Source organism: Schistocerca serialis, chromosome 2 (assembly GCF_023864345.2).
Source record: "Schistocerca serialis cubense isolate TAMUIC-IGC-003099 chromosome 2, iqSchSeri2.2, whole genome shotgun sequence".
NCBI classification, from domain to species: Eukaryota; Metazoa; Arthropoda; class Insecta; order Orthoptera; family Acrididae; genus Schistocerca; species Schistocerca serialis.
Window position 1 is genome coordinate 351,149,775 of NC_064639.1, and position 18,838 is coordinate 351,168,612.

At 38.7% G+C, this 18,838-nt stretch overlaps 1 protein-coding gene across 2 annotated transcripts in view; it reads right to left on the bottom strand.

The window, feature by feature from the left end:
- The window catches only part of LOC126457161 (general vesicular transport factor p115), a 202,666-nt gene that overhangs the window by 58,247 nt on the left and 125,581 nt on the right, over window positions 1-18,838 (bottom strand). For both annotated transcript variants that reach the window (XM_050093244.1, XM_050093243.1), the window contains exon 14: window positions 10,614-10,799. In XM_050093244.1, the coding sequence (XP_049949201.1) occupies window positions 10,614-10,799 (186 nt within the window). The remainder of the gene's footprint in view (window positions 1-10,613; window positions 10,800-18,838) is intronic.

The window sequence follows — 18,838 nt, forward strand, 5'->3', positions numbered from 1 at the left end:
AGAAAAATTATCAACTATCTTCTACAGTATAGGAGTTTAATACAAGCAAAACTCTTGGATTTGAGTACTTGGGGCTTATCACTCAAGTTTTTTCACTTCTGCTGGCAGCCTGCTGAAAATGAAAACTGCTGAATTGTGCACACCTTTCCGTACAACACTTAAGGAAGTGTTATCCAGGAGCATATATATTTTTTTCTCCATCTACGGCCCACTTAATGAATTGCATTTCTTCTGAATGAGTCAATGTCAATACTGCTGACACAAAATCCCACAACGGAATATAGTACAGGGATGGCACAGTTAGTGCCAAGAGACCCGAACAACTGTCTACATGAATTTCATGAATTGACACCACAGAACAGTCTGACGGCCCTTTTCTGGCCTAAGAACATTCTTGGTGAGTTCAGAGAGTTGTCCCAAAATATAATACCATACAAGATGAAAGTAAGCAAGGTAAATGTGTCTTCATGTTTCAGTGTCAGATACAGTGAAGATGGCAGCAATCAACTTCTCCAAAAGATCCTGACATTTCCAAGAAAGCCTTCCATCTACTCTCTGCTCCTAAGAATTTAAAATAGTTGACTTCACCGTCTTTCTGACTACCTTGTGATAATAAAATTTTGCTTTTACTGAAGTTCTGCATCAGAAATTGTATCCATTGTGTTTTGTCAAGCTGTGAGTCTGACGGCAAATTATGTGTACTGATATGTGCCACTACTCTCCTATACACTGTTTTCTCAAAAATTCTGCAAACACTTCTAGCAAAGAAATTGGCCAATAATTGTCTACATTGTTTCTTTCACCACTGTTATAGCGTGATTTCACTACCAATTATTTCAATCTGTCAGGAAACTGAGCACACGTGGAAGACACATTGTAGAGGTGACTGAGTACAGAATTAATATAGGGTGCACTCATCATCATAACCCTACTTGAAATTTCATTATACCCATGGAAGTTTTTACCTTGTAATGATGTGATAACTGATTCAGTTTAATTTTTGTTTATTTCCTGTGGCTGCATGTGGTGAAGTTGTCTTAGAACACAACCTCTCAAGTGTTCTGCTTATTCACTCATGCCAATAAAATTTTAACTTGCGAACTATTGAAAAAAAGTGATTATTAATTTTTAAGGAAAACTTTTTATTTGGTGCAATCACAAAGAAGGACACATCAATTACTAGTTTTGGCCAGTTAAATGGTAATCTTCGTATCACCTAATAGAAAGCAATATCTATGACTACTGAAGCAAGATTCTTTGTCACAAACATGTTTAAAATTCCAAACTCAAAACTTGTGGTTGCAATATATACATTTTAGCTAAACAGCAGAATGAAATGGTGCAAAGTGTAACATATATGTCATAGTAATATGATAAGATAACATATGGAGCCATCTGATCGTCTGACAGTACCAGATGAGGCTATCCAGCTGACAGGAATATGCCCATTGCTGTCAGCTTGATAGCTTCATCTGCTACTGTCAACAGATAAGATGGCTCCTTATGTTCTTGCAGTATATCACTATGACATATCATAGTGATTCAAGAATTTCTGTGTAAATTCTAGAACCACTCAGCCTTCTACCATCTCAAACACACAATATTCTAGATACAAGTGTGGGATGGTAAAATCCTACCTACTGCACGTCACATGTTTGTTTGTGCAGGTTTAAAATCAGTCGCGGGAAGAAAGTAGACGCAGCGGTCAAACGGCACCGACAAATACTTGTCGGGCAATTCATAGATGTTTTAGAGGAAGAGCCATGCAGTTTTTATACAGCTCTGTGTCTATTGTGTCATTGACTATTGTTATGTGAAAGAAGAACAGTTGGAAAAGTAATTTTAAAAACTCTTAATCCAGCCTTGTTACAGGCAAGATCCGTTTTATGATTCACGTGAAATAGAGTCATGGTTATTAAGCCAGCCTTTTTATAAATGTAATTAAATTTATTTCTGGTGATGGACGGAGTGAGTGACTTAATGGAAGTCATATATGTATGTGGAAAGTAAGAATTTCATTCTGCTGGAAAGTTAAATATACCAACGGTGTTGCTAAAAGAGCAAAGTTAGAAGAGAAGGTCTATTAAAAAAGTCGTCACAACATGTTAGAATCTGGCAACCTGTATGAAAGGACCCAAGAAAATGGGAATTTTAAGTCAAAAACTAGAGAAGAAGTTGTTACGTGTTGCCCCAGCAACCAAACATAACACAACAAGGTATTTACTCTGAGACATTGGAATATGTTCAAGTATCCAACAAAGCAAAATTTGAATGAAAAATGGTGAAGACATGGAAAATTCACAACTATAAAACAGCAAAGAAGATTACGACGCATTTGTCTAAGAAGAAATACGCGTAGAACACTTCAACCAAGAAGCTCCATTGTGGTGAGTATACAGCTCTCACACACATCACGAGGACGCAGATGCAGAAACCAACCTACATCTGATACCGCCAGCACCAGCTGCTGTTCACCGGTGCTGAGCTGGCTCTACATCCGCTCACCTACACAATGAGACTTCTATGCCAGGTGAGCATGGAACAAAACTTTATTACTTTAGTACGAAGTGGTACACACTGTTGAGTGAACTTTTATTGTGTAATTATAGTACTTAAAGTTAGTTTTAAATGCTTACTACGGCTAAAGCATATAAAAGCATGGAAATTATAGTTAGCAAAGAAACACTTGACTGGGCTGAGTTGTTAAATTTAATCAAAGCTCAGAGTGCGACTCTAAGTTTGGTAAATTCTCAATTAAATGCTCAGAGTCTTTAAGTTAAACTCATTAGATTCGTAATTAAATACCCAGAGTGAAGTTTTGAATGCTCAGAGGGAAACTCTAAATAGTCAAGCAACAAATCTAGGTTTGCTAAATGACAAAGTTGACTTGCAAAAAAAGAATGTAGTAATCTATGCAAAGACATGGGTGCTCTTAAGACCGAATTTGATGCCTTAGATAGTGGAGCAGAGAATTTAAAAATAGATTTAAAGAATGAAGTGACTAATTCCTTGACCATTCATGTAAATCAAATGTTTACTGACCTTAGTCAGAAACGGAATGACAATTTCCAAGATTTATCAAGAAGGTTAGAATTTAACACTGAGGACAGGTGTAATAATGTGGAATCTGAAATTAATGCTAAGTTAGGATCTTTTGAAAATGTGTGCTAAGTTAAGTTTAATGCTGTAAAGCAGGGATTGAATACTTTGAAAGAGAGTGTAGATAAGAATAATGAATTAACACTGATATTCAATCGCAGATTACAGGTGTCAGTACACGAGCAGATAATGTAGAAAGAAATTTCAAAGAGAAAGTAACAAACTCTGATATCATAAATGTAAGTAGTTTCGAGGAACAATTTGAAGAAATTATAGATCGAAAAGTTAACGAGAGAATAACATCTGGGAATGTGTCACCTATTCCTTCTTCTGAACTTAATGATACCAGGAAGGGTAACTTCACCTAATGTGGTATTAACTAGCGAAGCTGTGACTGATTTACAATGGGGAGCTAATTCAGGGTTATCTAGACAATTCCCTAAATTTAAGCTGGACAGAGATGTTCATCCGACCCATTTCTTAAGTAGATTTAACCAAGCATTACCAAAATATTGGGAAGATTCTAAGAAGATCGAATTTGCTGTGGTGTACCTTCTAGGGGAAGCCTCAAAATAGGGTACAGTAAATATTGAGAATGTTTCATCTTGGGAAGACTTTCAAAAGAAATTTAAAGAGAAAGACTGGTCTGCCAGTGCACAAGAAAAGTTAATTTCAGATCCATGGAACCCAGGCGGAGTCATGTATCCCCCAAGGATGTTAACATTCTGAGTTAACGGGCGGAGTGACGGCTGTCGGATCCCGAGTTGTTCTCGGTTTTTCTTCCAAAACAGTTTTCTTGCACTGAATTCCTTTTAAATCTAAAACTATCCTATAATCTTATTGCTTAAAAAACCGGATGTGACCGTAAAATGGAGAACAACTTGAAAGAATCACAGAAATAAAGTGATATCTAGACGAAATAAACTGAATAGACTATTATATTTATGGATAATATAATATGATATGACTAGTTAAACAACTGTGATACCACAGTGTACAGATTATCTACTTTGTATTGAGTACTTTATACCCTTTATAAGATGTGATGTAGATGAGAGGGTTTGTATAAATTTTGAAAGGGGTAGGTATTGTAGATAAGACATGAACACACAATTACACACTAGAAAGCCTGTCACGATGTGAGAACCACCAAGTGTTGTAGGGGAAAATTTGGGTACATCTAGAAATATGCACACAAATACAGGAAGCTATGACGGTTCTACATCGAATATGCATAAGAAAAGGTGTTTATAAACTAAGAAAGAGGCACGAGCAGAGAGAGAAAACGGAAGCAGGAGAGAACGTTGATCATGCTGATCAATACGAAATGTCAGTATAATAAATGCTCTAATGAATTTGAAGGATAGTGGGACATGAATAATATATGTTGACATAGTATCTATTGAAAGTATAGAGGTTGATTAGTAAAGGAGGATTCTAGGGAGTAAGTGATGTATTAAAGAATAAATGTGAAGCCTAAGATAGATTTAAATACTTCCCAGAAAATACTTAATTATGTTATACATAGAAATGTATACTAGGGTAATGAACCGTGAGGCCCACTCAGAAAGGATAAGGGGGGGCGTACCATGCATTCAGTAAGTATAACGGGCAGACATACTTACGTGGAGATAGGCTGATCTGTGGCCTAAGAAATAGGGATGTTTTATAAGGGGTGTACCTACCAGAATGAAAAGAGGAAGTGCTCTCATAGAGTCAACCCACAAGCAAGGTACAGTATCATGACAAAAGTCACAAATTTTGTAGGTATTATTCTGCAAAGTATAAATTCCATCAATGACTAGCATATTATGTTTTGTAGAAACAAATGAGTGTCAAAAGAACACTTATTTCACGCAGATTCCTATAAATAATTAAAATATTACATACTAGGTAAAAGGTAGTACAAAAAGATAAGAATGGAAAATAGATTACTCATGCGTAATAAACACCTGAAGTTTTCGATTGAAAAAGAAAATACAGAAAAGAGAGAAAGTCTTAACGATTCCTAAATATTACAAAAGCTGACAAAAACTTTGAGCGAATGCTCATGTCTTAATGTTAAAGTAAAATAAGAAAAGAATAGAGAAACAATAAGAGAAAGACTGTTGTTGTAGAAAGGAGAGATACGTATATAAACCTATGTAAAAAGCATGTATATTAAGATATGAAATGTTATTATGAATGATATTACTTGCGTAATGATTATGTATAAAATATTGTGTGTTCGATCTGAGGGGGGAGGGGGATATGTAAATTCTATAATCACTCAGCCTTCTACTATCTCGAACACATGATATTCTAGATACGATTGTGGGATGGTAAAATCCTACCTATTGCGTATCACATGTTTGTGTGTGCAGGTTTAAAATCAGTTGCAGGAAGAAAGTAGACGCGGTGGCCGAACAGCACCGACAAGTACTTGTTGGGCAATCCATAGATGTTTTAGAGGAAGAACTATACAGTTTTTATGCAGCTCTGTGCCTATTGTGTCATTGACTGTTCTTATGTGAACGAAGAACAGTTGAAAAAGTAATCTTAAAAACTCGTAATCCAGCCTTGTTAAAGGCAAGACCCGTGTTATGATTTATGTGAAGTAGAGTCATGGTTATTAAGTCACTCTTTTATAAATGTACTTAAATTTGTTTCTGACGTTGGATGGAGCGAGTGACTTACTCGAAGTCATATATGTATTTCGAAAGTGAGAATTTCATTCTGTATGGAGTTCAAATATACCGCTGGTTGACGAAAAGTAAAGTTCACGTATCTACTTATTTCGTAAGTAGAGAGAAAGGCTTAAATATTCCTGTATCTAGCATCATTCTATGGAGACCAGGTCAAGAGAGTTTTCCAGTTGCCAGCTAGCCAGCAAAGAAGATCAGATGAGAATCTCAAGTAAGTCACCTTGTATAAAAGAAGTGGGAAGTTTGTAAGTTCCTTCATGCTTTAAATTGCTGTCAAAAATGTTAGAATATCTGTAATAAACACCAATGAAATGGTGCCTAGCATTTCTAATGTGCAAAAAATTGTGAATCACCTAAATCTTACACTACAAATATTGGAGAAATGGAAAGTTCTATTGAAGTGCAGTTCTGACAGAACAGATTGGTAGTCAGTTCATATTTTTACCCAATAAACAGATTGTAATAATGCTTAAAAAGTGTATTTTTTGAGTAAATATACATTAGTTTAAATGGAAACATGCCTGTTGACACTAACAAACAAATTAGGGTAAATTAGAATGTCTGTAGTGTTTGTTGCACGATTCTAGTGAGAGTCATTTACGAGATATCGTATTCGAAAACCTTCCGTACCAACACTTGTTTGTGCCACTCAACGTGCAAGTCAATTAGTGTGTGGTAGTCCAAGCAGTGTAAGAAGAATAAAGTTCGTTCTTGTACAGTGTATGCGACAAGATATCCCAACAAACATAAACTATCTTGGCAAGTATTTATCAGCATCTTCAACTAGTAACGCAAAAGTGGTAGTGTAGGACTTGGACAATGTAACAGAAGGAAACAAGCGACAACAGGGGAACGGTGTTGTTGCTGCTGCTGTTGCAGCTGATCCACACTTTAGTTCCCAAGCAATTGCATGAGGAAGTCAGGAGTCAGCCTATGTATTTTCTATCAACGGAAGTCCCATCCGCATCACATCTATCTCCACCAAGTGCTGCATGAAAATGATTATGAGAATTGTGTCAACTTCTGTACATGGGCATTAACGCAGGTTACTCCAGATGTATCATGCACCTCATTTAGTGATGAAGCCACAGTTACCAATCATTGCCAGGGACTGCCAAAACATGCGCTACTAGTACGCTGACAATCCACGTTGGCCTCACCAGGTGGAGTGTTAGTGTCCATGGAGTACAAACTTGTGTGGGATAGTGAACTTTAAGCTCATCTGTGGCACCAACATGGTAGCTATCCAGCCCATAGTGTATGAAGTACTACAGCATGCCTTCACAAATTTTTTTCCAGCTTGTTGGACTGGACAGAGAGGACCTGTACCTTGGCTGGCCTGCTCCTCAGATTTTTTTTTTTATTGAGAAAGCTGAAAGATGCTGTCTACAAGGACATACCAACTACACCCAAACTATAGCCAATGATATGCAATGATGTATTACTGCAGCCTGATGGGACATCTCCACTGAAATGCTAACAGATGAGCAACAGTTTTCCATACTGGAAGCGAGTATTGCCACTGCCTGTGGTCATTTTGAACCCACCCTGTGTTGATCAACTGTGTTTTTCTTCAGTGTGTGCTACCATAGGTGTTGTACAAGTGTTGGTGTGGGAACTTTACCAAATGCAATATCTCAGAAATGACTTATGCTAGAATCCAGCAACAAACACCACGACATTCAAATCCCCTAGTTTTTTAATGTTAATGTTGATGTTGATAGTCATTGATCCATTTGAAAAAGTGTACAGTATGTTTGCACAAAAAATACACTTTTTAAGTGAAACTTCCTGGCAGATTAAAACTGTGTGCCGGACCGAGACTCGAACTCGGGACCTTTGCCTTTCGCAGGCAAGTGCTCTACCAACTGAGCTACTAAAGCACGACTCACGCCCCGTCCTCACAGCTTTACTTCTGCCAGTACCTCGTCTCCTACCTTCCAAACTTTACAGAAGCTCTCCTACGGACATTCTGGAAACACCCCCCAGGCTGTGGCTAAGCCATGTCTCCGCAATATCCTTTCTTTCAGGAGTGCTAGTTCTGCAAGGTTCGCAGGAGAGCTTCTGTAAAGTTTGGAAGGTAGGAGACGAGGTACTGTCAGAAGTAAAGCTGTGAGGACAAGGCGTGAGTCGTGCTTTGATAGCACGGTTGGTAGAGCACTTGCCTGCGAAAGGCAAAGGTCCCGAGCTCGAGTCTCGGTCCGGCACACAGTTTTAATCTGCCAGGAAGTTTCATATCAGCGCACACTCCGCCGCAGAGTGAAAATCTCATTCTACACTTTTTAAGTATTATTACAATCTGTTGACTGGCTAACAATATGACTCCCTGACTACCAATTCATTCTGTGAAAGCTGAACATCAATAGCACTTTCCACTTATACAGTGTTTGTGGGGCAAGTATTTGGTAATGCATCTTGTATACTGTAACCACAATTTTTTGAGTTTGAAATTTTAAACATGACTGTGACTTGCTTCAGTTGTTGCTGTAGATAATGCTTTCCTTTATGTGATCTGAAGATGGCCATTTTACGAGTCTATACTAGTAGTCGTTTTATCTGTGTGTGCGAGGTAATTATAATGCTTATTAAATATTGCACAACTCTGGTGGATCACTTACGGCTTCATTCTCACACATGAGCGGGTATAACATTTTGAGCTTAGAAGCTTCTATTTTGTTGCTAGTGGTGCCACTGGATACCTCAGCACATGACATAAATTTCCAGATTATAAATGTAAACGTTTCAGAGAGAAAAGCGACCAATGTGACGATCTGGCATTACGTCATTACGAAAGCAAATGACGAAAACGGGAGGTTTTCTTAGGTTTTTACTACATATTAACACTTTTTGGATTTTCTCATGTAATGTGGCTGCCAGACCTCGCTTCATGCAACATCTTAAGGTCCTCGGTCAACTGCAAGGCACCAGAACCGGCCAATAATTTAATTTTCGATAACTAAAACTTGACTTGTACTACTTCTTACTTGGCGATTGCATCTGTAGTGAAATTCGGTTAGTGGGCTCTAATTGTCCTTCACCTTATGATACAACTCCCATTTCCTCCTACATGATATTCTAATGGCATCAGTTATCCGAATTGGTTGCTTATTAGTACTGCATAATTGCCTGCAAGTTGTTAATGGGAAATAGCTATCAAAGAAAGTGCTAAAGGTTTGAAGAAACACATTATACTTGTTGTTCGACTTGTCTGAACTGTAGACTTCTTGCCAAGTCTGGCCTTCAAGATTAGCTTAAAGTGTCTGCATTGCAAGTGGATGCAAATCTCTAAATTTTTGTTCATTACTTTGAGATATCACACAACCTTGATTCCTTTCACTCTTACTATATGTGCATCGTGATCTGACAGGCCATTACTAATTTTTCTCACACTGTGCCCTTCAAGTAGAGAACAATCTACATATTGTCTACAAGGGGTGTTCCTTATTGATTTACGCTTTATTTATTCCCATCATTCAATCTACACCATCTGATGCACCATTACAGTTCCAAGTGTGTAGTACTTTTGATATATTTGTAGGTGGCATAACACTCCTGCACAGTACAGCCCATTTTCCCCAACTTCTGTCCTTATGCAAGCAGACAACATGACAAGTGATCACAAAAGGACACTGCTGGGACAACATGGGTTCTGTGGAAGGAGGGTGTAAATATTGAGGATATTCACAGGTGTTTGATGGTTGTGTGTGGAGAGTACAAACAATCATGAATAACCATGTACAACTGGGTAGATGGCTGGAAAAGTGGCCACAGGTCAATGAAGAAAGTAACCATTTCTAGAAGGAAAGTGACTGTGGTAAGACCAGTGGAAGTGGAAAATCATATTCAAGAGAATAGGTACATCACATTCACAGAACTGGACTTGCCAGAAGCTCTCTGCACTGCATAGTACACAAACATTTTAAGCTCAGGAAGGTGTCTGCCAGGTGGGTTCCCAAATCCCTGAATTCAGACAAACACAACAGCACAAGGACATAGGTAGTGATCTCTTTCATCACCACAATCAGGATCAAGACAGTTTCATGCCCAAATGTATGACTGGCAAGACTTTACTCCACTCCCTTGAGCTGGAGACCGAAGCCCAATAAATGCAGGGGGAGCGTAAGGTAAGCACCCCATTCTGTACAGTGCCTTCAGTGAAAAAAAACACGGCCACAGTCTTCTGGGGCATGGATGGATTATTGCAATTGACTGGCTGGAACCAGTGACCCCTATTAACAGCATGGTGTAAGTGGAGACTCTTCATAGGTTATGCCACTCACTACAGTAGAAACGACCAGAAAAATGGGTGAAATATCTTGGAATACAACAACGCTTGTTCCCATAAGAATTGGAAAACTATGACTGCCATTGCTGACATGGGGTTCCAGGTACTCCTACACCTACTGTATCCTCCTAACTTAGCCCCTTTGACTACCACCTATTCAGGGCTACAAAGAAACCTCTGTATGGACATCATTTCGCAGTGATCCAAGAAATGTGAGCATCTGTCCTGCGGTGGGTGTGGCTGGCTCCCAAAAAGTGGTTTGAGGAGGGCCTACAGAAGATACCACATCAGTGGAGCATGTTTGTGCCCAGACCAAGGCCCTTAGTGAGTGACAATAAAAGTGTAAATCAATTTGGAATGCCCCTTGTATGTTTGTTCTACAGTTTCCAGAACTCTAGTTGGAAAGTATACTGTTTGTAGGAGGTTGCAAGATTCAAGTAAATCAACATATACCTCTACAACTGTCAACCACTTCACCAATAGCTGACATCCATGTCAAATTGCTTAAAATACAAATATGAGACACAACAAGTTGATTAACTCACCAATGTCTGAATAATTGAATCCTTGCGGTCGCTTTCTGCCTTCCACCTTTCTGCAGTGCTACAAGCTTCCGCCAGTCGTCTAGCCAAATCTGCACCTTCTCCCATCCCAGTGGTTGTCTGTGCTCGCAACAGCATATTTTCATCCCTTAACACAGACGTGCTGGATTGCAGTTCATCATACTGCACCTATCAACATTCAAACACAATTTCAAAAGATGTTGAAGGCTGTGAAAACACAAAAAATGTCTTTGCATTTGAATAAATCTAACGCATTGCAAACATAGGAATACTTATGAAGTTTTGAAAAATATTACTGTCTACAAAATAAACTCTATTAACAGCAGAATGGTCCTGAAAAGAAAATCTGATTATAGTCATTTAAAAAATTACCAGAAGACCTAGATCAGACCACCTACCTAATTCTGTTTGAAGAGACATCTCTGCTATTCCTTCTGATATCACGGACAGGAGAACATACATTCAGATAAAGACCAGTGCATTGCAATTAAAATGAATCAACACACCATAAAACAGAATATCTCAGCAGGAGACGAAGCAGTTGAAATTACCATCTGCTAATGAGGAGGATGCCCACTATAGGTGACCAATGGTGCTTTCAACATACGTGGCATGGTTTCCACGAGATTACTGATGATATTTCAAGAGACTTTTTCAAGATCCTCAAGTAGCGAAACCTGAGTATTGTGTAGCTGTAACACATTACTGCATATAGAATCATGAAAAACTTCTCTACTATTCTTATAAAAAATGTTTCATTGTAACTCTTGACCTGGATCCTCTACCACACATCAAACGATTTGAAAATTGTATGTAATGGTATGAATAAATCACTTGCTGGTTTAGCATATCACCCATGAACTGAGGTCTATGCTGATGGGCACTTTCATTTAAAAAAAAGTTCTCAGAATGAAACTGGTGTTTGTAACTAGCGGCTAATAGAATGCAACACACAGGCCCAAGTAATAAAATAGTATATTTACAAAGTTTTAGAATAAAGTCCAAAATCACTCTGGACTAATGACTGCAATTAAAAGAAGTGTATTTAGGGGAGTTGTGGATTTGATTATCTACTAAAGGGGGCATTAATTAAATGCCAGGAAATACACAGGCAGATCTTATAATGTAGCTTGTTTTGTCCAAATACAAGACAACAATTTTCTAGTCTCAGCCACAGGTGGATTACAATTTTATTTATCACATTCAAAAGGACTTTCATCACTGACAGCAGTCTTTGATATGAAAGAGCCCACTTGTTTTGTGCCTTTGACTCAACTTTAATCTGGTGGTGCCACTAATAATAAGCCAAGAACAAAAGCACAGAACATCTCCAACAGAACCATACCAAGGAAACAATGTGATATTCAATCCAGCCTCCGGGGTTGTGTGCGATTTGCTTCAGTTACTAAGAGCTAACCTTGTACTAGCTTAGTCCTAAAGTAAACACACTACTATCTTATGAGATCTTCTGCAAATAATCCTGGTATGGTTTCACCAGAAAGTTTTGAATCTTTCTGAAGGACTGACAGCGCTTGTTAGTTGGTGGTGTTTGTAAAGAGTGTACAGGCTTCTCCAATGTATATTTTGTTGGGACTTTATTAGGAGCACATGATACAGTAAATGCCACGAAATATATTAAAAGCAAATGCTATAAAAGGAAAAGTTGTGAATACATGGCCTAATGATAACCTTAGAAAAACCACCACACAGGGAAATGCTGCCGACAAAACAAAACTTAGCGTAAGCAGGATATCATCTACACCTACAAATTTTTCATAAGTAGTGCCTAGCAATGAAGAACTGAATTTGTAAACTCTCAAACTTAAGGCCAGAATAATGTTCACGAATTAACTATATAAACTGTGGGTTGATTCCAACTATAATATTGTCTAAATATAGCATAAAAGACAAAGTAAATTTTGTTGGGTGATAGTAGATAATTATGTTCAAAGTATAGTACAGTAATAGTAAAACAAGTGCTCAAAGGTTCTCATATGGCAGTGAAGGACTACAGATCTGTGGTAGTTCAACCAATGTCACTCACAACAATGGTTTGCATGTTATTAATGCAATGAGAACAGCTTTACACTACATGAAATGCACCAATATAATTGTGTTTGACATTTCCAACAAGATAATTTAAATCAATACTTATGTTTTAACAAAGTATGGGGCATGCAGCTTTCACAAGATTTGAAGCAGATTCCCTGCTAGTACATACTTTTAAAAATAAGAGCAATCAAAAATTTGAGCCTACTTATATCTTGCACCTAGAGTCAGTTTGTCTATTACAACAGCTTTACATTCAAGAATGGTAACTGACCAGATATATAAAGACCACACAAAAATAACTGACACCACTATCTGCCAGATTCTTTATGGTCTCTCTGACCATTATCAACAAAGACTCACTAGTAACACTGTATGTACTTCTGAGGTTCAGGGGGCGTTACAGAGTGGCATTCCTTTATAATAATAAAAACTGTAAGACTGTAATGCATTTACTTCTGAAATGAGTAATATTTATGACAAAAAGACCAGGGTTTTGTAGATAAGACATCTATTTATAATACACAGTGTATTCCTAACATCACAGCTAAGCAAGACAGATGATATGAAGGGTCTAAACTGAGTATTACAGACAGGAAACTGAAAGTTGTAAACACTTATCTCATGTGAAATGTGATCCAGAATGAGTAAATCACATGAAACAAAATACAATATGGAATCTTTGGCACAGGAGCATAGTGTGGTATAAAATACTGAAAGAGCTTAAATCTAGGCACAAAATTATTGGGCAGCATTGCTTGCCCAAATAGTGGGTTACACGGATATACTTGCTGGCACAAGCAACATGAGCTGTGGTTGTTGATTTCTACTCTATTACATGATCAAAGTGTGTCAATAGGTAATTATTTATCATCCTGATGTAGCTTCATACCTTCCATGATCCACTCTCACAAACACACATGTTGTAAACATTTCTTCTTCTGTTGGCCAGAGGTCATGAAAAATAAAGCACTGTTTCTGTTTGTTTCCCCACCTTGTCTGTTACTTGCAGTTGCACTGCATTTAACTAGACATGTCTAAGATTTGACAATTTATAGTAGCCCTTTATTACCTGTCTTATGGCTGAAGCTGTGCACACATTGACAGTTTGATAGTTGCCATATGTACAAGACTGAAAAATATTATTACACTGCTTTATATTTTCTCATAAGGAGAGTGATCCTAAGTGCAAAAATCTTAAGTTTACGTGATCAGGTGGATGAAGGAGTTCTATTTAACAAAATTATGTGGAAGTACAACAAAAAGTGTTACTGACAGAATTGTGAGCAGTAAAGGCTTGTTAAGAAGTTCCTGTGTAAATCTCTTGAACTGCTAAAACTGTCTTTGAATCCTGTCATATGATATCTTCCACAAGGGTGTATATAAAATGTACATCTTTCTCATTTTAGATATATGAACCCTGAGCCAACAGTGCAATTCTAAAAAGCTTTGAGGGGCTTCCATAGTTCGTCAACACGTGAAGTATCATGCAGTATGGGGATAGGTATTGGCTGTTGTTAATAACACGACAATGAATATGTACATCCTAGCTAACACTCTGACTTCCAACTGCCTATCACATTCCTAGTAGTCTGAGTTTTCCAACCATATGCTCGGCCAAGACAAAATGTGTAGTGAGGAAATGGTGTTTTCATTTTTATTCAGTTAAAGTGTTCAGAGATGTCACATTAGATGTGCAAAATAAGAGGACAGTATTTTCCTTAGTGGAGAAGGTGCAAATAATGATGTGGATGTCTCATGAAAACAAAAATAATTAGACAAGTCTCCAGGGATGCCCTCTAGAGCTTAGCAAGACATTGTTAGCAAACAGACAGACATTAGTACATTGCATATGGAGAAGCTACAAAACTCCAAAAAGTGAACTCTAATATATTAACAAAAATTATAAACATTTGAAAGTAAAATATAATTGTATAGATAAAAAAATCTACTCACAAAGTGGCAACAGGAGAAAACACACACAAAAAGTTTGGAAATACTGACAACATTGTATGAAAAGGATAGATTGGTACTCACTATGATGAAGACGCTGAGTCGCAGACAGACACAGCAAAGAGACTGATTAACAAGTAGACAAAACACACACACACACACACACACACACACACACACACACACACACACACACACACACACACACAAAAAAATCACTGTCTATGCCCGCCGCCTTGGCATGTTTCATAGACCTTGCTAGTCCTTTTCCTTCATCCCTTTTCTTTTCCCTTCAATTCATCTGCCAGGAAAAGGAGCCATTGCCTCTGAAAGCTTGTGTATTTCCAAATCTTTTATATTTTTTTTCTCCTGGTGCCACTTCATGAGCAGACTTTTTTATCCATCCACCTATATTACATTTGCAAAAAGTGAAGTCTGGCACTTATGCTGAGCTAGTAAATATGTTAATTCAGTAGAAATACAAAAATTGTACTGTGTCAGTTGTTATGCACCATTCAGTAATTCAAGCGTAGGATACAGAAATTGCCAGTAGGATTAAGAAGAGGGCATCTACGGGTAGCCTCCAGGGGTATAAGCCAAGTCCTGGAATTATTTACCAAAAAAAATCAGCATTGAAGCCAAATCCATGAGTAAAGATAATGGTACTGTGAGAAAAAAATTCTTGTTGTGGACTGATTGGATAAATTTTGTCTCTGGGGCAGGAGAGGCAATTTCCGATACTAACAATTCTGATGATGAAGACTGCCTTATAGCCCATGAGAAACTAGGCAATATCCACTTTCAAGACATCATTTTTATTGATGGTGTTATGAAACCTTAGAAGTTGGTCATAGATGAAAAAATAGATTTTATCACAGAAAGTAAGTGTTGAACATAGAACAAAGTTGGATGCAGTTTAAAGCCTGTTTCATGAGTATATTGAGTATTTGACGTGATTAGTCTCATTTGCAGATATGTCCTTAGTGGAAATGTTGAAGCACTTAAATCACATAGGAAACTGAGTTGAAAAGTCAGTGCAGACTAAAGCAGCAGACACTTCCTCAGTCTTTAAAAAAATTAATTTCTGTGCTTCTGGAAAAACAGTTTTATTTTATAGCATAAGTTCATTAAAATTTGACTAGAATACTGCGTTTACTTCTTTACACAGTATATGAAATGCCTTACGTAGCTACAAATTTATGTTAGTTATAGCAGGATCTGCAGCTATGACACTAACAGTTGCTTGCCACTTACGAATTTTCCTGTGTAATCTATTCTCTGCTACTGTATAAAGACAAGTCTTTGTTAAGCACTGTTAATCTTTTTACACGAGACACTAATAAACATAAAGATGGATATAGGCTGTATATTTTGTAATGTAAATAATATATAAATTATATATAAAAACAAAGACGAGGTGACTTACCGAACGAAAGCGCTGCCAGGTCGATAGACACACAAACAAACACAAACATACACACAAAATTCTAGCTTTTGCAACCAACGGTTGCCTCATCAGGAAAGAGGGAAGGAGAGGGAAAGATGAAAGGATGTGGGTTTTAAGGGAGAGGGTAAGGAGTCATTCCAATCCCGGGAGCGGAAAGACTTACCTTAGGGGGAAAAAAGGACAGGTATACACTCGCGCGCACACACACACATATCCATCCACACATATACAGACACAAGCAGACATATTTAAAGACAAACATCCATGGATATGTGTGTGTGTGTGCGCGCGAGTGTATACCTGTCCTTTTTTCCCCCTAAGGTAAGTCTTTCCGCTCCCGGGATTGGAATGACTCCTTACCCTCTCCCTTAAAACCCACATCCTTTCATCTTTCCCTCTCCTTCCCTCTTTCCTGATGAGGCAACCGTTGGTTGCGAAAGCTAGAATTTTGTGTGTTTGTTTGTGTGTCTATCGACCTGCCAGCGTTTTCGTTCGGTAAGTCACCTCATCTTTGTTTTTATATATAATATAATTTTTCCCACGTGGAATGTTTCCCTCTATTATATTGAAATAATATATAAATATACATTGAATGAAGAAAGGGGGAACATTAGCAACATCTTGCAAAGCTTTTGACTGATTCACTTCAAACACTTACATGATACACTAATAAACAATCAGATGACATAAGATTGCCATATATTTTTTAAACAACAATGTATATTAAAAAAAAAAAAAAAAAAAAAACAGGCTATGAGAAAGAAAATACTGTGCTGCAAAAATTTACAATTTCAATTTCTTTCATGCACAACTGCAATAGAGGGGCATGTAAACCATTAGACAAATTTTTCCAAGATATATTCTTCTCCTTATATATAATTTCATAGAAAAATTTTATACACAATGATGTGCTGCTTTTTTTTCCCCTCGCTGTTGTTTCTACAGAAACACAAAAGTTGTATTTATGGCTTATTGGCTTATGATTAGAATACTACTATGGTATTTGAATCATTTGAAATTTTGTAATCCTAACCGTTTGTAGATTAAAACTATGCAAAATACTGTCACTGAAGCTACTACCCCCGCATATTCAGCAGCTGGAGATGTCTCTCCCATGCCCCATACACCAATGATCCCAACTGATTTGCCATTCATTTTAAGTGACTTCAGTTCCCACTCAAGGTTTTGTTTGCAGAAACCATAAATAAGGCTCAAGGTCAAAGAGAGGGGTAGGACAGAGTGGGGGAGAGGTGAAATGGACCTAGAGAGAGGGGGGAGAAGGATATGAATAAAGAGAGGGGGAGGACGTGAAACACAGACAGAGTGGGATGGGGAGTGGGAGTGGGAGGGGAGGGTGAGGGGGATGGGGAGTGGGAGTGGGAGGGGAGGGTGAGGGGGATGGGGAGTGGGAGTGGGAGGGGAGGGTGAGGGGGATGGGGAGTGGGAGTGGGAGGGAAGGGTGAGGGGGATGGGGAGTGGGAGTGGGAGTGGGAGTGTGAGGGTGAGGGTGAGGGTGCTGGTGAGGGGGAGGGGGATGGGAAGGGGTACAGGGATGGGAAGGGGTACAGGGATGGGAAGGGGTACAGGGATGGGAAGGGGTACAGGGATGGGAAGGGGTACAGGGATGGGAAGGGGTACAGGGATGGGAAGGGGTACAGGGATGGGAAGGGGTACAGGGATGGGAAGGGGTACAGGGATGGGAAGGGGTACAGGGATGGGAAGGGGTACAGGGATGGGAAGGGGTACAGGGATGGGAAGGGGTACAGGGATGGGAAGGGGTACAGGGATGGGAAGGGGTACAGGGATGGGAAGGGGTATGGGGAGAGACGGGGAGGGGATGGGGTATGGGGAGAGAAGGGGAGGGGATGGAGAGGTGATGTGGACAGGAGGGGAGGGGTATGGGGAGGGGGTTTGGGAACAGGGAGGGGTATGGGGAAGGGGAGGGGGAGATAAGCACACAGGGGGTGTGGAGGAGATAGAGCGAATTCAGGACGTATATCGAATTCCCCTACTTATTGAGCAATTGTGAAGCACTTCCGGATTCACTAGTAGGTACAATATATGCAAGCCTAAATCAGCATCTTAGTAAGGTTTTACTATATTTGTTTATTTTCAGATATATGCTCCGTTTGGAAGATAAGAGGAAATATACCATTAACAATGTGTTGGCAGTTGTAAAACAATTGGAGAAAGAGGAAAAGAAGGTTAAATGAGATGTAAGATGAAGAGAGGAACACATGAAGCAGATAGGAACAAAGATCAGGTAATGTCTATTGTATGAGGGTAATCCCAAAAGTAAGGTCTCCTATTTTTTTTATAAGTACATAGACCTGTTTATTTCTACAATAGTTTACATCAGTTTACAGCTTGAACATTTAGCTATTTTTCGACATAATCACCATTTCTGTTGAGGCATTTTTGTACACGTTGTGCCAGTTTTTGTATGCCCATGTCATACCAGCTCGCTGCCATGTTGTTCAGAAAGTTATGAACCTCTTCTTTCACCTCGTCATCGGAGCTGAATTGCTTTACAACCAAACATTCTTTTAACATAGGGAACAGGTGATAGTTACTGGGCACCAAGTCAGGACTATAGGGTGGGTGGGTGATTATGTTCCACTGAAACTGTCGCAGGAGAGCAACAGTTTGCTGAGTGATGTGTGGGCAAACGTTGTCATGGAGAATGTGTATGCCCTTGCCCAACATTCCTCTTCTCTGGTTCTGAATTGCCCGTTTGAGTTTCAGCTCCGACAACAAG